Below are 25,180 nucleotides of genomic sequence, written 5' to 3' on the forward strand. Positions count from 1 at the left end.
GTGGAGGGGCTGGCCCTGATTTCGAAACTCTCCTTCCTCTCCTGACACTGGCAGCAAAGTGCAGCCTCTGCAAAAGGGATGTACGCGGTGGATGAAAGCAGCCACTCACGGTGAACAGAAGACCTAGAGCTAGCCAGGCCTGCTCCCCCACCCCCCCGTACCCCCATTCCTGACTCCAGTGCACCCCCCACCCCAGGGCAAGGTCCAGCCTGTGGTGTGCCACCAGCATACACTGGCCCAGGTCCCTGAGAAAGGTGCTTCAGGCTAAGCTGGTCAGCATTTAGGGGCATCTCAGAGGTGATGGGGAGGCAAGCCCGCACCTCGCATCCCACCCGCACACACAGGCATGGTCGGTAACCGCGGGGTCTGGGGTAAGAACACGGGGTCACAGGCAAGGAACTGCCGGGGAAACGCGCGTACCCCAAGAGCCACCGGCCCGCGGCCCGCTGAGCACGCACGCGCACACCCGCGCTCACGTCCGGGGGACCCCGGCCCCTCCCTTCGCCGAACCGCCCAGTCTCCGGACTCCCTCCTTCCCCTTCCGGACCCGCCAAGATGGGTCTGCGCCGTGTCTGAGACGCCCCCTGCCGGGCGCTGGCGGAGCTGCATCCAGGCCCCGCCCTCCGGAACGCCCTCCGCAGACCCTTCCCGGCTGAGACCCGGGCTGAGACGCAGGTCCTGGCTTCTGCCCTGGCGCACGTGGTCACCAGGGCTGCTGCGCAGCACCCCTCGCCCGCCCCCGGCGAGCGCCGGCCGGGCTGAGGTTTCTGTGGCTGCGAAGCAAGGGCGCGCCAGGCCCGACGCCCCGCCCCGCCTCGGCGCAGCCCCGCCCGCCGAGCCCGCCGAACCCGCCCTCCCCTCTGCCTGCGCCGCCGCCGCTGCCGACACTGCCGCGGGGGCGCGGGGGCTGCGGTGGGCACTGCTCCGGCTCGGCGCGGACGGGAGGCGAGGGGCCCGCGCCAGGCCCGAAGCCGAGGCGGAGCCGGGCCGCCCCCGCCGCGCCCGCCGGCCCGCCCGGGATGAGGCGCTGAGGCCCAGCATGGCAGGCCCGGGCCCCACCTTCCCGCTGCATCGGCTGGTCTGGGCGAACCGGCACCGCGAACTGGAGGCCGCGCTGCACAGCCGCCAGGTGAGGCCCATCGGGCGCCCGGGCCGTCCTCCTGGTCTCCCACCCAAATCTGTGGTCTGCATCGGGAGGCCGCCTGCCCGGCTCCCTCTTCCCGGCCCAGAAGAGAGGTCACCTGCCTCTCGAGCTTGGGCTTCTGACCTCGGCTCCCAGCGCTGGGCCTTGCCCTGTCGGTCTCCCCACTTTACATTGCATCCAGCCTCCGAACTCGCGCCGCACCACCCCTAAGCCAGGCTGAGAAAAGCAGCCCGGTCCTGGTCCCCAAGTCAGTCCAAACTTGACATCGGCATCTGCACCTCTACCAGACCAGGCCCTCCCCCCCACCCCACCCCCACCCCTGCCCACCACCACCGGGCCCCCAGCTCTGTCCCTCGCAGAGGGCAGGAGAGGTGGGCAGGCCCTTCCCACCTACCCCCTGTCCTCCTTTGCCAGGACACTCAGGCCACCCTTTGCCATTTCCACCACCTGTGTGCTGTCCTTATTTCCTGCAGTGACTCCCAACCCTGTTCATCCCAGTGGCCTTCTTGCCTTGGCCTCTCCTTACTTGCCCTGTGCTGAGTGTCTCATCTCCCCCAGCACGACATCGAACAGGAAGACCCCCGGGGGCGCACCCCCCTGGAGCTGGCTGTGTCCCTGGGGAACCTGGAGTCCGTGAGAGTCCTCCTTCGACACAATGCCAACGTGGGCAAAGAGAGCTGCCAGGGCTGGGCAGGTACTGCAGAGGGCAAAGGGGCTCCCCTGAGGCTGGCAGCGGGGGTGGGGGGTGTGTGTGTGTGTGGGAGTGAATGGCCAGGCCTGGAGCCATCTAGAGAGCTCCCCTCAGCAGCCCAGTGCCCCCAGTCCTGCAGGAGGCAGTCAGCACTGGGGACCCTGAGATGGTGCAGCTGGTACTTCAGTATCGGGACTACCAGAGAGCCACGCAGAGGCTGGCTGGCATTCCGGAATTGCTCAACAAACTCCGCCAGGTACAGCAGGACGTAGAGGTGTGGCCAGTAAGGGGGGTGTGGGGCGCCATGGAGGGGACCGTGACAGACTATGTGGGGTAACCCTGCCGGGCCTGGCCTTGGAAGGGCACCCAGCCTGTGCAGCATGCTTTCCTGACACTGTCAGTGAGGTCCCTCTCTCTTGACCCCAGCCCAGGGTCATGTAGGAAAGAGAGGCAACCAGGCCCACGTGGATGAGGCTTTTCTCCCTTTGGAGAGAAAGCCTTTTGCCAGCATAGAGGATCCTCTAGTGCTAGAAATCTCAACAGAGCTTTAGATCATGGGTCTCCTGGTTAATGCAGATTTACTGAAAGGAGGATTTCATCCAACTTAGCGGATGCGGCCTGGACTCCTGTCCACCCTTCTCAAAGCACACAGTGGGTGGGTAGGGGGGCCCCCACTGGGAGAGCACACTACCTTGTGCCCTCCGCCCCGGGGGCAGGGCCCCAGGGGGTCACTATGCCCCCTTTGCAGATGAGGGCTCTGGGATCCAGAGGGGGCAGAAGCTCCCCCAGGGACCCCCAGTGGGCCAGTGGCCAGGTTGAGCCTGGCCCCAGGCTTGCAGACCTTTCAGGCCTCACCTGGCCCACCCTTTACTGGGTGGGGTTTGGCTGGGTTGGGGGCAAAGCTGGACCACGGCGGCACATCGCACCTCACTGAGGGAATTCCCTGGTTGGCACTCCGTGCTTTCACTGTGGGGGGCTGGGTTTGATCCCTGGTTGGGGAAGGGCTGGGCTCCCAGAAGGGGGCCTGTGGACGAGGGGCTTCCCAGGCCCGCTGGGCCCTGCTGCAGGCAGGGCCCTGATCGGTGCTCTGGTCTATCTCAGGCCCCCGATTTCTACGTGGAGATGAAGTGGGAGTTCACCAGCTGGGGTGAGTGGGGACCTCTTGGCTCTCAGGGGCCTGGGCTGGGGCCGTTGGGAAAGAACCTTGGTGACCTCTGTGCCTCCTGCAGTGCCCCTCGTGTCCAAGATGTGCCCGAGTGACGTGTATCGCGTGTGGAAGCGGGGTGAGAACCTGCGGGTGGACACCAGCCTCCTGGGCTTTGAGCACATGACCTGGCAACGCGGCCGGAGGAGCTTCATCTTCAAGGGCCAGGGTGAGCTCTGGGGGGCTCCCCGCAGGCACGCAGCAGACCAGGGCCCCCAGGTTCTCCCGTGGCTCATGAGGACAGTGCTGTCCTCTGTCTCTGTCTCCAGATGTGTAAATGGAGGCGGGGGTGGAGGGCGTCCAGAGGCTGAGGCCACACCCCGTGGCAGGAGGTGGCTGAGGGCAGCACGATAGCCCTCTGGCCACTGTCTGGTCCTGGCACTTATTCGTCCCCCTCACACCCCCACGCCGGCTGGCAGAGGCGGGAGCCTTGGTGATGGAAGTTGACCACGACCGGCAGTTGGTGCACACGGAGACACTGGGGCTCACGCTGCACGAGCCTGAAGCGCTGCTGGCCACCATGCGGCCCAGTGAGGAGCATGTGGCCAGTCGCCTCACCTCTCCCATCGTCTCCACCCACCTGGACACTCGCAATGTGGCCTTCGAGAGGTGCGTTGGGCCCGGGCCACACCGTGGGTAGTGCTCTCGAGCCTCTAGTTCAGGCTTCTGGGAGGCTGAGCCCCTCGCAGAGGCTGCTCGGGAGGGGGAGGGGGGTCCCTGCAGACCCAGTGTCTCTTCTGGACCACCTGCTGGTCCTGGGTCCCTTGGCACCTTCCACCTCCTGCACGCCTGTCTATACTGGCAGCTGTCTCCCTGGGAGGAGGCTGGGTCAGGGAGTCCCCAGTTTCCTGACTTCTGACCTCACGTGTTTTCCCATAAAAACGAGGATTGAGGCTGCCGTGCAGGGCAGCTGTTTGCAGCAAGGTCGGCTTCTCAGCGGTGCAGCTGTGTCTGGGCCAGAGTCCTTTGTGGGTAGCCTAGGAGCCCACCCTTCTGGCAGGGTGTTATTTCTCTGACAACATGTGCCCCAGTTCCAATAACAGACCTCAAACACTTTTTTTCAAAAAACAGCTTTCTTGAGATATAATTTTGTATACTGTACCGTTCACCTATTTAAAGTATGCAATTCAGTGGTTTTCAGTATCTTCACAGATACGTAACCGGTACCACCGTCCAATTTTAGAACATTTCCGTCACCTCAGAAAGAAACCCTGTACCCTTTAACAATCAACTCCCAATCAACTGCCTTTAACAATCAACAATCCCCTCCCCCCCAGCTAATCTACTTTCTGTCTCTATAGGTTTTCCTGTGCTGGATTTTTATATGAATAGAATAATACAATATGTGTGGTCTTTTGTGACTGGCCTCTTTTGCTTAGCGTCATGTTTTCAAGGTTCAGCCAAGTTGTAGCATGTAACTGCTGCATTCCCTTTTATGGCCAGGTCCACTGCACGACTATACCACATTTTGTTTATTCATTCGTCCATTGACGGACATAAGGATTATTTCCTTTTGACTGTTGACTATTTGACTATGAAGAATGCTGCTCTGAGCATTAGTGTACAAGTTTTAGTGTGGACATACCTTTTCTTTCTCTTGGGTGTTTACTTGCGAGTGGAATTGCTAGGTCCTGTGGTGACATGTGGTAATTAAACACAGATGTTTAATTGTTTGAAGAGCTGCCAGACTATTTACCAAAGGAGCTGCCGCATTTTACGTTCCCGTCAGCGGTATATGAGGGTTCTACTTTCTCCACATCTTCACCAGCACTTACCGCTCATTTATTTATTTATTTTGGTGTTATAACCATCCTAGCAGGTGTGAAGTGGTATTCATTGTGGTTTTGATTTACATTTCCTTAATGACTAATGATGTTGAGCATCTTTTCATGTGCTTATTGGCCGTTTGTATATCTTCTTTGGAGAAGTGTCTATTCAGATTCTTTGCCCATTTTATCTTTTTCAAAAATTAATTAATTTGGCTGCATTGGGTCTTTGTTGCCACACGTGGGCCCCCTCCAGCCGCGGCGGGCGGGCGCCACTCTTCACCGCGGCGCATGGGCTTCTCATTGCGGCGGCTTCTCTTATTGCGGAGCACGGGCTCTAGGTGCACGCTGAGGGCCGTGGCCCGCAGGCCCAGTAGTCGTGGCCCGCAGGCCCAGTAGTCGCAGCTCGCCGGCTCCAGAGCACAGGCTCAGTAGTTGTGGCGCACGGGATAAGCTGCTCCGCGGCATGTGGGATCCTCCCGGACCAGGGATTGAACCCGTGTCCCCGACATTGGCCGGTGGATTCCCAACCACTGCGCCATCAGGGAAGTCCCCCTTTGCCCATTTTAAAAATTAGGTTATCTTTTTATTATTGAGTTACAAGAGTTCTTTGTATGTTCTAGGTAGAAATCCCTTATCAGCTACGCGATTTGCAAATATTTCCTCCCATTCTGTGGGTTGTCTTTTCATTTTCTTGATGGTGTCCTTTGAAGCACAAAAGTTTTTAATTTTCATGAAGTCCAGTTTATCTATTTTTCCTTTTGTTTCTTGTGCTTTTAGTGTCATATCTAACGATACTTTGCCAAATCCAAAGTCATGAAGATTTTCCCCAATGTTTTGTTCTGAAAGTTTTGTAGTTTTAGTTCTTACAGTTAGCTCTTTGATTTATTTTGAGTTAATATTTGTATATGGTGGGAGGTAAGGATTCAGCTTCATTCTTTTGCATGTGACTATCCACTTGTTCCAGCACCGTTTGTTAAAAAGACTGTTAATTCCCATTGAATTGTCTTGGCACCCTTGTGGAAAAATCAGTTGACCAGAGATGTATGGGTTTATTTCTAGACTCTCAGTTCTATTCCACTGGTCTGTATGACTCTTTGTGCACTGTCTTAATCACATGTTGCTTTGTCGTAAGTTTTTGAAATTGGAAAGTATAAGCCTTCCGACTTTGTTCTTCTTTCTCAGGATTATTTTACGTATTCTGGGTGGGTCCCTTGAAATTGCATATGAATTCCAGATTCAGCTTGTCAATTTCTACAAAGAATTCAGGTGGGATTCTGGTAGTGTTTGTGTTGAATCTGTAACACAGTTTGGGGAGTGTTGCCATTTTAATAATGTTAAGTCTTCTGCCATGAACGTTGGATATTTTTCCGTTTTAGATCTTTAATTTTTTTTCAATGATGTTTCGTAGTTTTCAGAGTATAAGTTTTACACTTACAGTAAATACATTTATTCTAAGTATTTTATTCTTTTTGATGCTCTTATAAATTGCATTGTTTCCTTGATTACATTTTTGAACTGTTCATTGCAAATCTATAAAAATACAATTGATTTTTATATATTGATCTTACATCCTGCAATCTTGTCAAACTCATTTTTTAGGTCTGATGGGTTTTTAGTGGATTCCTCGTATTTTTTATATGTAAGATCGTGTCATCTGTTAATAGTTTTACTTCTTCCTTTCTAATCCGAATGCCTTTTATTTCCTTTTTTTTGTCTAAATGCTTTGTCTGGAACCTCCAGTAGAATGTTGAATAGGAGTGGCAGGAACAGACATCTTTATCTTGTTTCTGATAAAGAAACAAGGGGGAAGGCATTCAGTCTTTCATCATTAAGTGTGACATTAGTTGTGGGTATGCTTTATCAGGCCGAGGAAGTTGCTTTCTGTTCCTAGTTTGTTGAGTGTTTTTATCGTGAAAGGGTTTGGGTTTTGTCAAATGCCTTTTCTGTGTCTATCGATATGATCACGTGACTTTTATTTTTATTCTATTGATATGTGTTGCTATCAGTTAATTTTCAGATGTTGAACCAACCCCGTATCCCTGGGATAAATTTCACTTTGTCGTGGTGTATCATTCTTTTCATATGTTGCTAGATTTGGTCGGCTACTATTTTGTGTCCATATTCCTAAGAGGTAATGGTTTATCGTTTTCTTGTAATGTCTTTGCCTGGTTTTAGTATCTGGGCAATGCCTCATTGAATGAGTTAGGCAGTGTCACCTCCTTGTCTATTTTTTGCAAGAGTTTGTGAATAACTGGTATTAATTCTTCTGTAAAAGTTCGGTGGGGTTCTTTGGTGAAGCCATCTGGGCCTGGGCTTTTCTTTGTGGGTACTTTTTGGTTTGTTTTTGTTTTTACTGCTTCAGTCCCATTACTTGTTACAAGTCTGTTAGATTATCTACTTCTTCTTGAGTTAGTATTGGTAGTTTATGTCTCTCTAGGATTTCTTTACTTCATCTAAATTATCTGATTTGTTGGGGTACAATTGTTCATCATATTCTTTTATTTATAATCCTTTTTATTTCTGTAATGTCAGTAATAATGCTCCCTCTTTCATTTCTGATTCTGGTAGTTTGAGTCTTCCCTCTTTATCAATTCCATTGATCTTTTGAAAGAACCAGCTTTTGGTTGAATTGATTTTCTCTATTGTTTTTCTATTCTCCATTTCATTAATTTTCACTCTAATATTTATTATTGCCTTCCTTCTGCTTGCTGTGGGTTTAGTTTGCTCTTTTCCCAGTGTCTTAATATGGAAGGTTAGCTTATTGATATAAGATCTTTCTTCTTTCTTAATATAGTTATTTACAGCTATAAGTTTCCCTCTAAGCATTGCTTTAGTTGTGTCCCGTAAGTTTTGGTATGTTGTATCTTCGTTTCCATTCATCTCAAAGCATTTTCTGATTTTGCTTTTGATTTATTCTTTGATCCATTGGTTATTTAGGAGTATGTTGTTTACTCTTCCCATATTCATGAATTTCCCAAGTCATCTTTTTTCTGTTACTGATTCTGATTTCATTCAGTTTTTTTGTTGTTTTTGTCTTTTTAAAATTTTTTTGCGGTACGCGGGCCTCTCACTGTTGTGGCCTCTTCCGTTGCGGAGCACAGGCTCCGGATGCGCAGGCTCAGCGGCTCACGGGCCCAGCCGCTCCGTGGCATGTGGGATCCTCCCGGACCGGGGCACGAACCCGTGTCCCCTGCATCGGCAGGTGGACTCTCAACCACTGCGCCACCAGGGAAGTCCAGTTTTTTATTTTTAATTAAGGTTGCTTTCTTGTTGTTGTTGTTATTTATTTATTTTATTTATTTATTTTTAGCCACGTTGCCTCTTTGCTGCTGCGCTCGGGCCCTCTCTAGTTGCGGTGAGCAGGGGCTGCTCCTCACTGCAGTAAGCGGGCTTCTCATTGCGGTGGCTTCTCTTGTTGCGGAGCACAGGCTCCAGGCGCGCAGGCCTCGGTAGTTGTGGCACGTGGGCTCAGCAGTTGTGGCTCGCGGGTCCAGATGGCTCTGCGGCACGTGGGATCTTCCTGGACCAGGGCTTGAACCCGTGTCCCCTGCAGTGGCAGGCAGATTCCCAACCACTGCGCCACCAGGGAAGCCCTCATTCAGTTGTGATTGGAGAACATTCTGTGTATGATTTCTGTCCTTTCAGTTGTATTGAGGTCTCTTTTATGGCCGAGCCTACGGTCTATCCTGAAGAATGTTTCACATGCCCTTGAGCAGAATATGTATTCTGTTGTTGTTGGGTGGAGTGATCTAAGGATGTCTATCAAGTCTAGTTCGTAGCGTGTTCAAGTCTTCTGTTTCCTTGTTGATCTTCTGTCTGCTTGTTCTATCCATTATTGAAAGTGGGGTACTGAAGTCTCCAACTATTATTGTTGAATCAGACATACCTTTATTTTTAAATTTTTATTATGGAAAATTTCAAGCACATATGAAAGAACAGAGACTAGTATGATGTTCTCATCACCCAACTTCAGCATTTATCAACATTTTGCCAATCTTTTTTTAAAAATTTTTTTTGGCCACGCCGCACGGCTTGTGGGATCTTAGTTCCCCAACCAGGGATCGAACCCAGGCCCTCAGCAGTGAAACCGCCGAGTTCTAACCACTCGACTGCCAGGGAGTTCCCAACATTTTGCCCATCTTGTTGAATCTACCCTTCCTCACTTTTTTCCTGTTTTCTTTTTCCCCCAACTATTTTAAAGCACGTCCCAGATGTCGTATCATTTCAACAGTAAATGCTTCTGCATGTGACTCTGACAGATAAGGATGTTTTTAAACCAAGCCCCAATGCCATTATCACACCTAGCAAAAATTAATGATTCCCCAGTACTTTCTAGTCCTCAGTCTTCTGTTCATTTGTCCCCAGCTGTCCAGGCAGCCTCCTCAAGGCCCCTGTGTGTTTCACAGCAGGAAGGCAAATTGGAGGGGGTCTTTGGAAGGGACGACTTTGGCCAGAGTTGGGGGGTGTGGGTCCTCATGAGCTCCTGTTTGGTCTGTTTCAGGAACAAATGTGGTATCTGGGGCTGGCGGTCTGAGAAGATGGAAACCGTTAGCGGCTACGAGGCCAAGGCAGGAGAGGCTAGTGGTGGGAGCTGGGGTAGGAGACGAGGCCCAGGAAATCTGCCCCTTCTCCACATCCACCCTGTGTGGAGGGAGACCCAGCAGCCCGTGGGCTCCGGATGCCCTGTGTGGCCATGGGAACTCAGTGGGGCCCGAGTGTCCAGCCCCTGCTGAGCACGCAGGGGTTACCCACAGCACGGGCCCCTACCCGGATCACCGAGATGAAGCCAGGAGCATTTTACCCTCATTAGTGACTTCCCGGGGTTCAGACCCCACCCCCTCCACTGTGGGGAGTGAGATCCTGTCTGTCCCTGGGGACAGGAGGACTTGGGTCCTGTGCTGGTGAGGCTGAGTGTGGGCAGCAGGCTCTGAGCCCCCAGCTCCCCCTGTGTCCCCCCTGCTCCCCAGGTGTACAGCGCCACCAATGTGGAGCTGGTGACACGCACACGCACGGAGCACCTCTCCGATCAGGACAAGTCGAGGAGCAAAGGTAAACCCAGGTGCGCCTGCCTGCTGCCCAGTCACACCGTACGGGGTGGTCACCCTGATCTGGGGTCAGGGCCAGAGTATCTGGGACCAGCTGGAAGGCTTCCCCGTTCCCGTCTGCTCCGCCTTCCACCACAGGGGAGGCTCCCAGGGTGGAGGCTAGGCGCGGGCAGTCTGGGGGCAGTGGCCCCAGGTCCCCTCATGGGCTCCACCCCTTCTCCTTAGGGGGGAAGACTCCATTCCAGTCCTTCCTTGGGATGGCCCAGCAGCACTCCTCCCACAATGGGGTGAGCCGGGACTGGGGGGCGGGGGCTGGGGGCCGACTGGCAGGGCCCACTGGGCGGGGCCGGGCCGGCGCCTCCCCAGCGCTAAGCCTGGTCCCGGGGCCACCCAGGCTCCTGTGCAGCAGGCAGCCAGCCCCACAAACCCCACCGCCATTTCCCCCGACGAGTACTTTGACCCCAACTTCAGCCTGGAGTCGAGGAACATCGGCCGCCCCATTGAGATGTCCAGCAAAGTACAGAGGTGAGGTCTGGGGGCTGGCGGGGGGCTTCCCTCTGGGACAGGGGACCCTGCCTGGTGCCCCCGAGCCCTTGCAGACCCTGTCACACACAGGGCCCCCTGGAGTGGGGGACTCACTCACCCAGCTGGCTGCCTTCTCGACTTCACTCCCTGGGGGCCGGGGCCAGGTCTGCTTTAGCCATGGTCCTTGGCACCCAGCTTGGGGCTTGGCTCAGAGGACTGGTCGCTCTTCTTGGTGAACAAATGAATGGGCAGCACCACCCATGCATGGTTTTCTGTTCAACTGAACGAGCACCTGCTGGGGGCCAGCTTGTGGCAGACAGGAAGGGCACGCGGCTCTAACACCTCCTGGCTTCGTGGCCCAAGGAATCACCTTCCCCTCTGAGAGTCTATCCTCCCCCTCAGTAAAACGAGAACAGTTGCCTTTGGCCACCTGCTCACAAGGGTGCTGTGAGGCTCTGATGAGCCGTGACTTCTAGCGCATCTGGTGGGCCCAGCACTGTGCCAGGAACCTCACGTGGACTCCCTCAGCCACGCAGCAGCGGGGCTGGGATGCAACCCCAGCAGTGCGGTCCCGAACTGTCGGGCTGTGCGGGACCCCAGAGTACGGTGAAGTGCGACGTGCTGGCTGGCTGTGGGCCGAGGAGGAGGGCAGGGCTGTGGACGAGGCGGGACTGAAGCCAGGAGCTCAGCCCTGCCCTCCTCGTCCAGGAGAGCTGAGCTGGCACAGAGCGCCCGGGGCCCAGCCTGAGCCCAGGGCCGGGGGGCAGCTCAGGCTGTAGGGCCAGAAGGACATGAGCTCCTGGGGGAGGCAGGCAGGAGCGGCTGAGCAGAGAAGAGGGTCCCCCAGGCCAGGTGGAGAGCAGTAGAGGCAGATGTCCAGAGTAGGTGCGCCTTAGCAGAGGGGCCACCAGAGGTTCCTTGACCCACGTCCTGCGGTTGGCCGGGCAGGTTCAAGGCAACACTGTGGCTGAGCGAGGAGCACCCGCTCTCCCTGGGTGACCAGGTGATGCCCATCATCGACCTGATGGCCATCAGCAACGCTCACTTTGCCAAGCTGCGCGACTTCATCACCCTGCGCCTCCCGCCCGGCTTCCCGGTCAAGATTGGTGAGAGGGTGGGCCGGGCAGCAGGAGGGCCCCCGGAGTGGGGTGGGCACGGGCTGCAGGGCTGGCTCAGGCTCGACATCTCCTCACAGAGATCCCCCTTTTCCACGTGCTCAATGCCCGCATCACCTTCGGCAACCTGTGTGGCTGTGACGAACCCCTGAGCTCAGTGTGGGTGCCAGCGCCCGGCTCTGCCATCGCAGCTTCAGGTACCGCCGTGGGCGGGCGCGGGGCTGTGAGGTTCGCTGGTCTCTGTGCACCAGGGGCTGAGCACGACCCCTCTGCCGCACCCAGCGAGCCCCTTCCCCTGTGAGGTGGACCCCGCCGTGTTTGAGGTGCCCGACGGGTACAGCGTGCTGGGCGCAGAGCGCAGCGAGCCCCTTCGCGACGAGGACGACGACCTGCTGCAGTTTGCCATCCAGCAGAGCCTGCTGGAGGCGGGCACGGAGGCGGAGCAGGTGGGGTGCGGGCAGGAGCTGGGCCCCGGGCGTGGGCAGGGGTGGCAGAGGTGACAGCTCCGGGCTCTGGCTGCTGCAGGTGACTGTCTGGGAAGCCCTGACCAACACCCGGCCTGGTGCCCACCTTCCCCAGGTCACGGCTTATGAGGAGCAGCTTCAGCTGGAGCGGTGAGGCCCTCCGGGACCTGCCAGGTCCATGTCTCAGCCCCGCCCTGCCTCGAGGACCCTGCCGGCCGGGGGGGGGGGGGTTCTTGGCTGGTGGGGTCAAGTAGCAGGGAGGTGCTGGCCCCAGGACCCCACACCCTCTTTGAGGCCACCCTCCATCTTCCGTGCTGCCCACCAGCGAGGGTGGCACGAGGGATGGGGAGACGGGGCCCGGCCTTGTCTCTTGTCTCCGGTCCTCGGGTCCCAGCCTCCCTGTCCTTATCTTCGGCCTCTGCAGCCATGTCCCAGCCCTCGGCCTCCTCCCCAGCCTTAGCGCTCACGGGTCTGCTCTCCCCTCTCATGCCTCGCCTGGAAGGGCCCTCCAGGAAAGCCTGCAGATGTCCACAGAGCCTGAGGGTCCGGGGGCCCCTCTCAGGGCGCCCCCGAGCTTTGAGGAGCAGCTTCGCCTGGCCCTGGAGCTGTCTGCGCGGGAGCAGGCGGAGTGGGAGCGGCGGGGGCGGCGGGAGGAGGAGGACCTACAGCGGACCCTACAGCGCTCGCTCACGGAGCTCTGAGCCCCGCCCTCAGGAGGGCTGCCCGGGGCTGCACCGCCCCCCACTTTTGTAACTTATTTATTTATAGACACTCTGCTGCTGCTGGGCTTGGGGCCTGGAGCCCTGCGGCTGGGCGTGCATTGGAGACTGAGATGGAAATAAAGAGACCCTCAGCAGCAGGCTTGCTCCGCTCATTGGGGGGGCTGGGGGGGTAGTGCTGGGGGGCACCGAGGGGAGACACTGTGGGCAATGGCCTTAGACTTGGGTTTGAATCCTGACCGTGGTCCCCTTAGCCCCTCTGAGCCTCAGTGTCCTCAGCTGTAAATGAGACTGCCTCCCACCCCCAGGGCTTCTGGGAGGGTAAAATGAGCCGACAGGTGTCAGGTGCCCTAGTAGGTGCTCCGTGAACATCAGTTCCCCCGAGCCCTATCCCACCTACTGGAGACCCCGGTTCTTCCGGCCACACAGTCAGGCTTTCCGGGAACCCACCCCTGCTTGTGTCAGGGACGGGGAGAGTCTGGTTCTCCGGACTCTGTCGGGTCAGAGGAGGCCCTGTGCCCCAGGCCTGGGTTCCTGACCTGACTCCGGCAGGTTCTACTGCAGTGACATTAGACAAGTCACTTCCCTCTGCCGCCGCTGTGAACCTGCTCAGCCCTGCCCTGCTCACCTCCGAGGTGGCCCTGAGGACCTGCTGTGAGCCTCAGGGGTTAGTTCTAAACCCACCCTGATAGCCCCTGAAGCTTCGAGTGTCTCTCAGTGATTCATGCTGAGTGGAAGCGCCAGGGCCAACCGGCAAGGAGAAAGAAGTTTGGGGTGCTCCCCACTTAAGACCCACGGGTTCTGGTCCTCTCCAAGACCCGGGTCTTCAGTCCTTCCTCCCTAGGTCCCATCTCTGCTGCTAGCAGAACGGTTGAGGCCCAGAGCACAGCTCAGGTGACCTAACTGGGCGGAGCAGGGAGGACAGGGGCAGGGGCGCCTCCTGTGAGGAGGGACCGAACCCTGAACCCAACGTAGGCTGCCCCTTCCCGCCGCCGTTGCCGGGCTCCGCACCTGCGCCCCGCCCCCAACGTGTTTCGGGGGGCGGGGACGAGGCGGACCGAACCTGTGGAGACACGAAGGGAGGGGCGGTGGCCACTGCTTGCGGGCTTCTCAGGTCGGGCTGGACGGGTGTCTGGCCCTTTAAGGTCCGCCCTCGAGGAGGTGCCAGGCCCTGGTGGCTCCGGACTCTCCTTCCTGGTCCTGCGGGGCAGGGACTGTCCGTGGGGCTGCGGGAGGGTGCTGTGCCCCTGCCGGCCCAGGTGCTCCCGGTCTGGTCCCATGGCCCTGGTCACAGTAAGCCGCTCGCCTCCGGCCGGCGGCCACTCCACGCCTGTGGGGCCCACGGTGAGTCTGGCTCTGCTGTGGTCCTGCCCACGCAGCTGGCTGCCAGTTGGGCCTGGGGGAGTGTTTGCTGTCCACGGGCAGCCTCCCCTGAAGCCTGGGGGTGTGCGGAGGGGGACTTCAAGTCTCAGGCTGTGGGGGGAGGGGTTGGGGGGGAATCTTGAGGCAATCAGGAACTCGGACCAAGGCGAGATCCGGAGCCGTGACCGCCTAAGGAGGCCCTACCCCGCTCTGGGCCCAGACAGGCGCCAAAGCCTCAGGCGCTCCAGCCGCGACCGCCCGCACCCCTCCCCCCCCCCGCCCCCTTACCTCCGGGCGCTGGACCTGAACCTGGGCCGGGGCTCCCCCAGTGCCTCCACGTGGAGAGTGGACTGCAGCGCCAAGGGGACCTGACCCCCTTTCTGGTTCCATTCCCCACTGCGGGGGTGGGCGGTGTGCGCGGAGGGGGCGCGATCCCTCCACCATCCACCACAGCAGCCCTGAGACAGGGGAGAGGAGAATCCTTCCCTGCCTCTTCACTCTGCCCTGGGGGCTGCTTTCTCAGCAGGACCAGGTGTCCCAGCGCAGAAGCCGGGTCCAGCGAAGGTGAGCACCTCTTCCCAACACACGCACCTCCGTCCAGCCGCCAGCCTTGGCCACAGCCATCCTGGAGGACTTGCAGCCAAAGCCCGCTACGTACTATGTGGGGCAGTGTTGCCAGTAGGCACAGCTGGTGGGCACAGCTGGCTGCCTTTGCTTTCATCTTCCCCCTGGTCAGTTGGAGCTCCTTCACCCACTGTCCTGGACCTGGCTGTGGCCAGTGGTCACGAGCCAGTGGGCAGCATGGGACGGCAGGGCCTGAGGACTCCTGAGTCCCCACCAGGTTCACAGTATCTACTGAGTTAGGCAGGTGGGAAGGAAAAGGAAGCAACCTCCACCCCTCCTCAGACAAGAATAGGTGGGCTGGAGGCTTGAGAGCCTCCAAGGCAGTGCTTCCCAAAGTGTTGGGGCAGCATTACCTGGGAACTGGTTAGAAATGCACACTCTCAGGCCTCCACTCCAGGTCCACTGAGTCTCTGGGGATGGGGTCCAGCACGTTTTAACAAGCCCTCCAGGTGATTCTGACACACCCCTGTCCTAAGAGCTACGATGGGCCATCATGGTTTCCCTGCTCCCCTACCAGGCAGAGCTTTGCAGTACTCGGCGGGGCTGTCCTGGGACTGCAGGATGGAGGCGATGATGGAGATGCGGCCAAGGCCATCTCTGAGCCAGTGGAGGACCCCCCCGGGGAGGAGCAGCCCCACGGGGACCAGACAGACGACGGGCATGGGCCCCAGAGTCTCAGGAAGCAGGAACAGAGTCAGCACCTGCGCCTCATGGTGGGGCTGCTAAGGCCACAAGACGACATCCGCCTGGTGAGGGCCCCGTCCAGAGCCCTCTGGCCCTCTGAAAGGGGAGAGAGCCACTCCCCAGGTGGGAGGAGAGGGTGGAATGGGGCCAGTGTGTGTGTGTTTGGGGAGCAGTGGTGTGAGAGCAGGGGGCCCCCTGGGGAGCGTAGTGGTTACCCAAACCCCGATGACTCTGCTGTTTCGGCTAGAGTTGTCTTAACAGGGCGATCCGGCCATGTCTTCGGGTCTCTGGAGAGCTGGGAAAGGATGGGGAGGTTTGTCCGATGTGAGCCTGTAGGGTCAGATTAGGTCCAAGAGCTGGGAATTACCCAGAGGCGGGTTTCTGTTCAACCAGCACAAGACCTTCCTGACTGTGTGAGTTGCCCACAAATGAACTGGTGCTCAGGGGGGCCTGCTGAGCACCCACCGTGGGCTCATGTGCTGGAGGGGCCCGTACGGGAATGGGACACAGGCGGGAAAGTGAGGACCAGTTCCCAGATGCCTGTGGAACAACCTCACTGCAGCAATGGGAAAAACAAGATGCAGTCAGTTTTTTGTAAGGCAGAATTAATTCCACAGAAGCACCATCCTTTATTGTGAAACTGTGTTCTTAATAGTTTTTTGGTGAAAAACATTCCTTGAATCAAATTATGGTAATGGCAAGTGGAAAGGTGTTTCTTAAACCTCCTTCCTAGGCAGAAAAAAAAAAAGGGCAATCTGTCATGCCTATTCTCCCCTTTTGTTCACACACACCCTCTCTGAGAAGAATCTTTCTAGACATTTTATTGGACCATGAGATCCCAAAGTTGGGAACCACTAGATTGTAACCACTGATCTGGTATCTGGGAAGAGAGGGATGGGTGCAGAGGGAGCAGGTGGCAGGTCTGTTCTAGACCCGGCTGTGTGTCAGGTAGGGGTGGGGGGAGCAGGGTCCTCTGGGCCACTGTGACCCCGGGCTTTTCCCTTCCCATCTTCCCCAGGCAGCCCAGCTGGAGGCGGCCCGGCCCGCCAGGCTCCGCTATCTGCTGGTAGTTTCCACAAGAGAACGTCTGAGCCAGGATGAGACAGTCCTTCTGGGCGTGGATTTCCCTGATAGCAGGTGGGAGCAGGGAGAGGAAGGGAGGAGGGCAAGGAAGTGAGGTGCTGGGTGACAACAGCTTTCCCTCTGTCCCTGCCAGCTCCCCCAGCTGCACCCTAGGCCTGGTCTTGCCTCTCTGGAGTGACACCCAGGTGTACCTAGATGGAGACGGGTAAGAGGTGGCAACTGGAGGGAAGGGAAAGGAGAGGGGCCAGAGGGTGGAATAACTAAGTGTGATGTATGGGGGTGTGTGTGCAGGGGTGTGGTGGGTACTGGGGAGCAACTGCAGAACTCTAGGCTGGGCCTACTCTCAGCTCCACTTGAGATTCACTGTGTGATCCTGGGCAAGTCACCTAACTGCTCTGGGCCTCAGCTGCCCCATATCTGGCAACAGGGCTTATTTTGAAGTTTAGATGATGTGTATATATCTTGAGGACCAGCCTTAGGTGGCTAGTGGGTACGCCTCTCAGGGGGCCCTGTCCCAGAGCCAGGAGCTGGGTTCCACCCCCACCTGACCTCCCACAGGGGCTTCAGTGTGACATCTGGTGGGCAGAGTCGAATCTTCAAGCCAGTCTGCATCCAGACCATGTGGTAAGGGGCTGGGTCTTGAAGATGGCTCAGGGTCTGGGTAGGGGCAGCAGGGAGGACAGCATGACCCAGCCTCTCCTCTGTCCCAGGGCCACGCTCCAGGTGTTGCACCAGGCATGTGAGGCGGCTCTAGGCAGTGGTCTTGTGCCAGGGGGCAATGCCCTCGCCTGGGCCAGCCACTACCAGGACAGACTGAGCTCTGACCAGAGCTGCCTCAACGAGTGGATGGCCATGGCTGACCTGGAGTCTCTGCGGCCTCCCAGCATCGAGCCCGGCCGGTCAGTACAGGGAGGGGAGGAGAGGGGGCTGTGCCATGGCAGAGCGGGGAAGGGGCCCCTGGACTGACGGGCTCGGTTCCCAGGCCCTTGGGACAGGAGCAGATGGAGCAGGCGATCCGGGCTGAGCTGTGGGAGGTGTTGGACTCCAGTGACCTGGAGAGCATCACTTCCAAAGAGGTGGGCAGGGTGCCGGGGACCAGGGGGGGAGCGGGGCCCTGGTTGTGGGGGGCCTCCGGCTGGGCCCCAGAGTGGTCCTCTCCTTGGAGCCTCCCACTTTAGCTTTCCTGCTGTCTAAGCTGTTCCCACGTGCCTGGCCTCAGCTTCTCTGCCTTGATGGGACAGAGTATTGTCCTCAGAGGCCCTTCCCTCCCCCAGGGAAGGATGGGGCATCGGGAGCCTCGCAAGGTGCCCCCAGCCTCTCCTCACCCTCCTGCCTGCAGATCCGCCAGGCCCTGGAGCTGCGCCTGGGATGCCCTCTCCAACAATACCGCGACTTCATCGACAACCAGATGCTGCTCCTCATGGCCCAGCAAGACCGGGCGTCCCGCATCTTCCCCCACCTCTACCTGGTGAGCTGCAGGCTGAGGGCTGGGAGATGGGGCCTGCTGCAGCTGGGGGAGAGGGCCAATGACGCTCTCTCCGTGTTCACAGGGCTCAGAGTGGAACGCAGCGAACCTGGAGGAGCTGCAGAGAAACAGGTAGGGTTTCGAGCCCTCCCAGGACTGCCCGCCCTCTGTCCTCCCCCGTGGGGAAGCCTGGCCAGAAACCCCCAGAACCCTCTCAGCAGCAGCTAGCTCTGCTTCCAGCTCCGCCCCTGGGGCCGTTCCCCTCATATGGGCTCAGGCGGGGACAGGGGAATAAGCTACCCTGCTGGTCTGCTGGCAGCTCCCTGGCCCCCTCTTAACCTCCCCGAGCTGTAAAGCGGAAAAGCCCCTCTTCGCCTGACCACGTCTCTGGGAGAAGGGAGAGCCCCTCTCCCATAGGAGACCTGGCTGCCCGCTCCCAACGGCTCCTGTCACTTGTCCACCATGGGCTTTCGGGAAACCTGCTGTGACCCTTGTCATCCAGCTGCTGCAGATCCACCCCATCTCAGCTGAACTCCGAAGCCCATGTCTAACTGACTTCTGACGATAACAGAAGGGCGTGTGTTGCAGGCCGCCCAGCAGCTACCTGGAAGCGGGGTGGGGACAGGCCAGGGGGGACAGTACTCAAGCCCATTGGGGTGAACCGATTTGCTCAAGGTCACTGTCATCTCCTCCTCCCACTGCAACTGTGCTGCCCCCACCGGACCCTCAGAACCAGAAAACTAACACCCAGGTCCGCTGGCTCCGCTGGCCAACGGGCCTGGTGCCCGTGGCCACGTCAGCCTGGCCTTGTGCCCCGTGCTGCAGGGTGAGCCACATCTTGAACATGGCCCGCGAGATTGACAACTTCTACCCCGAGCGCTTCACCTACCACAACGTGCGCCTCTGGGATGAGGAGTCGGCCCAGCTGCTGCCCCACTGGAAGGAGACGCACCGCTTTGTGGAGGCTGCAAGGTCGGGCCGTCCCACCCCTCCGCCCGCCCCATCCCAGCTTCCTGCCGTCCAGGGCCCATGCCCTCCTCCTGCCTGCTCTGCCCTCAGCTTTTCGGGCCCTCAGGGTCCTTAACCTCCTTTCCCCTCTGCTCTGGGAGGTGAGCCCACCATCTACCTACCTGCCTTTCCCCGACACTGACGGCATGGCAAGGGGGCGGGGGAGGGGGAGGGGGAGGGGAAGCTGACCCGGTTCGGCCTCCACAGAGCGCAGGGCACCCGGGTGCTGGTCCACTGCAAGATGGGCGTCAGCCGCTCGGCCGCCACAGTGATCGCCTACGCCATGAAGCAGTACGGCTGGAGCCTGGAGCAGGCTCTGCGCCATGTGCAGGAGCTGCGGCCCATCGCCCGCCCCAACCCGGGCTTCCTGCGCCAGCTGCAGACCTACCAGGGCATCCTGACCGCTAGGTACGGAGTGGGGGACAAGGGGAAGGGGGTGGGTGGTGGTGGGTGCTGGAGGTTGCGGCTGGGTCACTGGAAGCTGACTCAGGGCCACCCCCTCGCAGCCGGCAGAGCCATGTCTGGGAGCAGAAAGTGGGTGGGGCCTCCCCAGAGGAGCCCCTGGCCCCCGAGGTCTCTACACCGTTCCCACCTCTTCAGCCAGAACCCGGGGGCAGTGGGGAGCTGAATGTGGTGGGGTTGGAGGAGATCCAGGCAGCCCCAAAAGAAGAGCCTGGGTCACGGCCCCGTATCAACCTCCGCGGGGTTATGAGGTCCATCAGCCTCCTGGAGCCATCCTCAGAGCTGGAAAGCACCTCAGGGGACGGTGACCTGCCAGAGGTGAGGCTGGGGCTAAGGAAGCAGCCCAGGTTGAGGCAGAGTGGGGGCCAAAATGAGGAGGGGGCAGGTGGCTGGAGGATGGAGAAAGTCCAGGACTGGGGCTCGGCTTGGCCCTGAGCGGGGGGCACCTGAGCAGGGGGACCACACCCTGGGCAGCTCCTTTTCATCCCCTCAGAGTAGCTGAGGAGAACCGATGAGGACAGGCGAGTGCTGCCTTCCACGGGAGCTGGAGAGCAGTCACGGGACAGGGCCATCTGGTGGGCTCCACGGCCAAACCAGCCCTAGGCTGGTGGCTGCAGGCAGCTCTCAGCCTGACGAAAGGACTTGCTACCTAAGCGGCAGGGCTGCCCAGCCTTGGAAGGAGCATCCTCCCCAGGCCAGGAGCTGCACAACCAACTGTTGACCCCAGATGGGTGTAGATAAGATGATCTCAGCACCCCCTCCCCAATCGGAAGGGCAACCCATCGAAGGATGGCGTGCAGAGGGGTCATAGCACTCACACAACTGAAGTGCTGGCTGAGTAGCTAAGCAGGCTCTCTGTGCTAAGTGCTGCAGGGCACAAGTGTGAGACCTGGCCCTTGCCTTAGGAAATCAGGCCCCCCATGTGACTTGAGTCCAAGGTAGCTGACCCGGAGGAAGGAGAGCTCACCTCACAGAGGACAGGAACATTTGGGAAAGGCTTCCTGGAGGAGGTGGCACTGGGTGTGGAAGGCTGGAGGGAGGAACAGATGGTTGATGGGTGGGTGTGTGTGTTCCTAAAGGCAGGGTGTCCTCACTCAGCACCCAGCCCAGGGCCCGGCACCTGGAAGATGTTTCCCTTGTGGCTCATGGGACTGACTGTACAAAGCAGTGGGGGGCAAGAGGAGGAGGAGAGGACCCCAAGGACGCGGCGGGCGCAGGGGAGCTAAGGAGGGCTTCTGGGGGCCAGACAGGTGAGGGCTGAGGAGCGGTGGCAGTAGGGCTGGGGCGCTGCCTTCCCTTCTAGGGAAATCTGACCTGTGAGTACCTGTAGTAGCTTTTTCTGTATTCACTCAACAGGTGCTCTGCATCTACCCTTTTCTAGGCTCTGTGCTCCGTGCCCCTGCCTTGGAACGACTTCCCCGTGACTCTTCTTTATACTCTCATCCTTCCAGGTTTTCTCTCCAAAGGAGTTTTCAGATGAAGACCCTCCACAGCCCTTCCCTCAGCTCTCAAGCGCCAAGGGAGGCCAGCAGGCCCGCAAGGGGCCTTGGCCTGCCCTGAGGTCCCGCCAGTCTGTGGTTGCCCTCAACAGCGCCGCCCTGGTGGCCAGCCGGACCCGGGCCTTCCAGGAGCAGTGGAAGGCTGGCTGTCTGTCCACACCCAGGCACCAGAAGGTGGTGAGGCAGCCCAGCGTGGATGACAGTGGCGAGGAGGGCGAGGTGTGAGCCCACACACATTCCCATGCCCCCCTAGACACAAACAGAGGCGCCAGGACACAGCTCCTGGGATGAGCACCCCTCACTCCTGTCGGCCTGTCCACGTTCCTCTTAGCTCCTCCCCAGGAGGCCCCAGACTCCCGTCACTACAGCCTCAGCACCTACAGCCTTAAGTCTCAGACCCATGTCCACCTGTCCAAGGGCTTAAGATTTCCTCCACATTTGGGGATGTCGTAGAGAGACTGAAGGTGCCTTTGGGGGCAACAGTACCCTAGCTTCATTCTCACCTGCTGCCTGAAACACACACTTGCAGCCATGGAATAAAAAACAGAGTTTCTCAGTGCAGAAAGGCTAATGCTCCCTCCCTCCCCTACTCCTGTCTGCCTCATCCCCCCGACCCCATTTCACTCCTGGGGCTCTGCAGAGAACCAGTAGCCCCCAAAGGCCGAGAGTAACCTCAGTCCCCAGACGTGGGAGTTTCTGAGGAGTGGGGAGCCAGAGCCCTCTGACGGGGCTGGCCAGTCAGCCTCCCTCACACCCCCCATAAGCAGCCTGAGTCTTCTGCTGCTGCCCCCAGCACCCTCCATCTGCACTGCACTGGAGCACAGGGCACTACGCCAAAGAGTCTTCTTTCTGAGCTTCATGGCCTCTGGCCAGTTTTTCATAGTCTTAATAGTGTCTGGCTTTGTACTTAGAAAGAAAAAACATTTTCATATTGTTTTCAATTTTATGATAAAGCTTGTCGGTCCACTCTTTCTCTGGTTGCACAAGGAGTGTGGCCTCTCCTTACCCCTTCCAGCCTCTTCATAGTTCCCAGGTATCTTGCGACAGGCCCGAATGGGGAGTGGTGTGTTTGGGGTGGGGTGGGAGGAAGAATGGGGAAGAGAAGAGGGGAGGTGGGCGCTATCTCCCTCATCTCCCGGGGCAGGGCCTGGGTAAATGCTAGCTGCCCCGCCCCCCTCAGGCAGGTCGGCAGGGGAACAAGTCTACACTGGACAGCAGGTGCTGGGCTCTGTCGGGGCAGCGGAAGGGAGTTACCCATGAGGAAATGGAAGCTGTCGATGCCTATGTGGACAGGACCAAGCCCGTCCCAGAAGCTAATTCTCCTTTTGGGCACTTGATGCTAGTTCTTGAGCACACTTTGGGTCCCAAGAATCTTCTTCTTGCTGCAATGCAAGAGAGCCTGACTTTCCAAGCCAGCCTATCACTGCCAGGGAAGAAGGACCCTCGGTGGGCCCTCCCCTCTGCCTAGGGGTTCCTTCTGCTCAGTTACAATGTTCAAGAAGAGTAAGTGGGTCCATCTTTGTCACTTCTCTCCCCTCTTCCCAAGATCATATGCTCTGCCCTGTAACACTCTAGTTTGGTTGGGGGTTGGGAGTGGGTGAGTGCAGCTCCTTCCCTCGAAGCAGGCCTCAGATAGGAGCTGGCAGCAAATGTTCTTGTTGATTGAGATCTCACGCCCAGTTTTAGGAATGAATCTCTCACCCAGACCCTGGTGGGACCCCCAGCACTGCTCTAACCCTAGTGGACGGAGGAGCAGGACACTTGGGTTCTAGCCCCAGCTGTATCACTTACAAGTTACTTCATCTTAAGTCTCTGTTTCTTTCTGTAAGACAAAAGGATTAAACTAGGAAATCCCTAGACCCCACCTCCTGCTTTGATATTTTAACAATACGTGTCCTCTGTACACTGACAGAATTCAGCCTCAACATGCTCTCTAGAAGAGGAATCATTTGTACCTGTCTGTGGGTAGCAGGCCCAGGGTCACAAGGTGGGGTACAGAGAAGCCAGATGTGATTCTTGATCCATTTGGCTGGTCCACCCTGCTGAGCAGGGAGAGGGCTGCCTGCCATCTACAGCCACCCATGAGTCCCACCCAGACTGCCCTTTCAGCAGTTCTGGGCCGGGGCTCGGGGACAGTGGGGGTGACTGTCAGGAGGGAAGCCAAGGTCGGGCCCTGCCCTCCTGCAGTCCGTGCAGCTGGGAAGGCAGGATCCAATCATGAACTCAGAGCTGTGGGGCCCACTAGAATCTATGGAGGATTCTGAGAAGAATTCAGCAAGAGGAAAAACAAAAATTGGAGGGGAAATTATCTGCATCAAAAATACAGACAAGGGGCTTCCCTGGTGGCGCAGTGGTTGAGAGTCCGCCTGCCGATGCAGGGGACACGGGTTCGTGCCCCGGTCCGGGAAGATCCCACATGCCGCGGAGCGGCTGGGCCCGTGAGCCATGGCCGCTGAGCCTGTGCGTCCGGAGCCTGTGCTCAGCAATGGGAGAGGCCACAGCAGTGAGAGGCCCGCGTACCGCAAAAAAAAAAAAATACAGACAAATGATTAAGAACTATATGTACACTGGGAGTTCCCTGGTGGCCTAGTGGTTAGGATTCCGGGCTTTCACTGCTGTGGCCAAGGGTTCAATCCCTGGTTGGGGAACTGAGGTCCCTCAAGGCGTGGCATGGCCAAAAAAGAAAAGAAAAGAAAAAGAACTGTATGTATAGACAAAGGTCATACAAATTGCTAAAGGGGCAAAAAACACAGTTTAAAAAAAAAAGATATAAAATGAAAAGAGTGTCTCCCTCCGATCTTGTCCTCCAATCTTTCACAGGCAACCATTGTTACCAGTTTCTTCTAAGGCTCTCCAAAGACATTCCATGCTTAAGTCATCAAATACATTTGTGTATTCTTTTTTAAGTATAAGTTAAAGCATAGTAACGTACTATTCTGCATTTTGAAAATCTTTTTCATATCACAAAAGAGCTGTACACCAGTACAGAAAGCTCTGCCTAATTTTTAAAATAAGCACATATTCTCTTTTATGGAACCCATCATGATTTAAGTGGTCATCTACTGATGGACATTTATATTGTTCTGGGGTTGTTTTTTTTTTCCATTTCAAGTAATGCTTAAGTACCCTTGTATATACTTTCTTGTGCACACATGGCCACTAATTCCGTAGGACATATTTCTAGAATTGCCGAAGCAAATTCATTCTTCGTTTTTAATTCTGAAGGGCACTGCCTAATTTCCTTGTAAGAAGTTGCACTAATTTACAACGAATGGGAATGCCTGTTTATGTTCTTATAGGACTGTCCAACCTGCACATCAGTCACCTCATATGAACCTTGCAACACTCTCAGAGAAGAAAGGGGAGCCATTACAATTACTACCGTTTTAGAAATAAGGAAACTGAGGCTCAGAGAAGTAACTGGGTCTCCGACAGAGCCTGAATTAGGTTTCTAGATCTCAGTCCAGAGGCCTAACTCAGGAATGGAGAAGGTGGTTCCAGGTCAGTCAACGCACTGGGCAGGGAAGCCGGAGGGATGGTCAGGACAGGCCCTGCTCACGGGGTCCCAATTTAACTCCCACCCTATATAGGAGCCTCTTAGGGGCCGGCCCGACTAGAACACTTGTGCGACGAGGAGCTCGGGTCCCTCGGGCAGCCGGTCCCTCCTGGGCCAGCTCCCACCTCCACAACGTTCTCCCTCCGTCGGGGCCGGCTCGACCCGGCCTGGGACGAGTCACGAGCCAGGGCGTCCCCTCAAGAGAAACTACCTTTCAGGCCCCGGCGGCCTCTCCTACGCCGGCAGCGCCCAAAAACGGCCCAGGGCGGCCGGGTAACCCTGCGTCTCTGAACGGACCGCGACGCTGGAGCGCCATCTTGCGTCCGTTCCTCTGGCCACCAGATGACAGCCCGGAAACCACATTTCCCATTGTGCCTAGCGCGTCCGCGCAGGCGCAAAGAGCTTTTTCCGTTTCCAGGGCAACCTAGCCCTCCTCGGTCCAGGTGGCTAGACCCTGCGGAGGGTCTACAGACTGTTGAGGGGGCAAAGTAGGAGCCTGAGGAGAGGAGGCCAGGCGACCCTGCCTCTCTCCGGGGCCAGCGCTTCCGAATTCTGCTCGGCGTCCGGGCGTCCGCGCCCTCCTGGGGCCTCGGCCTTCTGAGGCGAAGGGGCCAGGGGAGGCCCGGGTTAGCGAGGCCATGTCCGGCTCTGGCCTGCGCGGCCCCGCTCGTTCCACGTCAGCGCTTTGTCACTCCCGGCCGAGGGCCTGCGCGCCGCCGACAAGTACTCCCGAGGCGCTGGCCGGTGAGTTGATTGTTGGC

General features: G+C 57.6%; 2 protein-coding genes across 7 annotated transcripts; both read left to right on the forward strand.

Moving 5' to 3' along the window:
* The first annotated feature begins 960 nt into the window (after positions 1-960).
* ANKRD13D (ankyrin repeat domain 13D) lies at positions 961-12,816 on the forward strand. 5 transcript variants are annotated; one of them, XM_029209066.1, is made up of 15 exons: positions 961-1,129; positions 1,703-1,838; positions 1,967-2,091; positions 2,937-2,982; positions 3,065-3,208; positions 3,459-3,648; positions 9,310-9,376; positions 9,776-9,857; positions 10,079-10,140; positions 10,248-10,378; positions 11,327-11,484; positions 11,574-11,690; positions 11,776-11,939; positions 12,019-12,107; positions 12,382-12,816. In XM_029209066.1, exons 1-15 carry the CDS (start codon positions 1,040-1,042, stop codon positions 12,656-12,658), a joined length of 1,878 nt encoding a protein of 625 aa, XP_029064899.1. In that variant the 5' UTR covers positions 961-1,039; the 3' UTR covers positions 12,659-12,816. The 5 variants fall into 5 exon arrangements, with proteins under 5 accessions (XP_029064899.1, XP_029064901.1, XP_029064900.1 ...); XM_029209068.1 differs by having other exon boundaries at positions 12,460-12,816; XM_029209067.1 differs by having other exon boundaries at positions 12,073-12,107.
* Positions 12,817-13,642: 826 nt separating this feature from the next.
* On the forward strand, positions 13,643-21,907 carry SSH3 (slingshot protein phosphatase 3). Of its 2 annotated transcripts, none has more exons than XM_029209674.1 (14): positions 13,643-14,020; positions 14,562-14,602; positions 15,180-15,411; positions 16,365-16,483; positions 16,563-16,634; positions 16,988-17,053; positions 17,140-17,328; positions 17,412-17,505; positions 17,769-17,897; positions 17,980-18,026; positions 18,720-18,866; positions 19,110-19,310; positions 19,409-19,682; positions 20,816-21,907. In XM_029209674.1, exons 1-14 carry the CDS (start codon positions 13,955-13,957, stop codon positions 21,086-21,088), a joined length of 1,950 nt encoding a protein of 649 aa, XP_029065507.1. In that variant the 5' UTR covers positions 13,643-13,954; the 3' UTR covers positions 21,089-21,907. The 2 variants fall into 2 exon arrangements, with proteins under 2 accessions (XP_029065507.1, XP_029065508.1); XM_029209675.1 differs by having other exon boundaries at positions 14,565-14,602.
* Positions 21,908-25,180: the final 3,273 nt, after the last annotated feature.

The sequence above is a fragment of the Monodon monoceros genome, unplaced genomic scaffold, assembly GCF_005190385.1.
Source record: "Monodon monoceros isolate NGI ecotype Baffin Bay Population unplaced genomic scaffold, NGI_Narwhal_1 Super_Scaffold_7, whole genome shotgun sequence".
In the NCBI taxonomy this organism is placed as follows: Eukaryota; Metazoa; Chordata; class Mammalia; order Artiodactyla; family Monodontidae; genus Monodon; species Monodon monoceros.

Coding starts and splice junctions, on each gene's coding strand:
- ANKRD13D (XM_029209066.1), top strand. CDS start 1,040: ATGGCAGGCCCGGGCCCCACCTTCCCGCTGCATCGGCTGGTCTGGGCG. Junction 1,130..1,702: donor CCGCGCTGCACAGCCGCCAG/GTGAGGCCCATC, acceptor CATCTCCCCCAG/CACGACATCGAACAGGAAGA. Junction 10,379..11,326: donor ATGTCCAGCAAAGTACAGAG/GTGAGGTCTGGG, acceptor TTGGCCGGGCAG/GTTCAAGGCAACACTGTGGC.
- SSH3 (XM_029209674.1), top strand. CDS start 13,955: ATGGCCCTGGTCACAGTAAGCCGCTCGCCTCCGGCCGGCGGCCACTCC. Junction 17,329..17,411: donor CCCAGCATCGAGCCCGGCCG/GTCAGTACAGGG, acceptor CTCGGTTCCCAG/GCCCTTGGGACAGGAGCAGA. Junction 19,683..20,815: donor GGGACGGTGACCTGCCAGAG/GTGAGGCTGGGG, acceptor TCATCCTTCCAG/GTTTTCTCTCCAAAGGAGTT.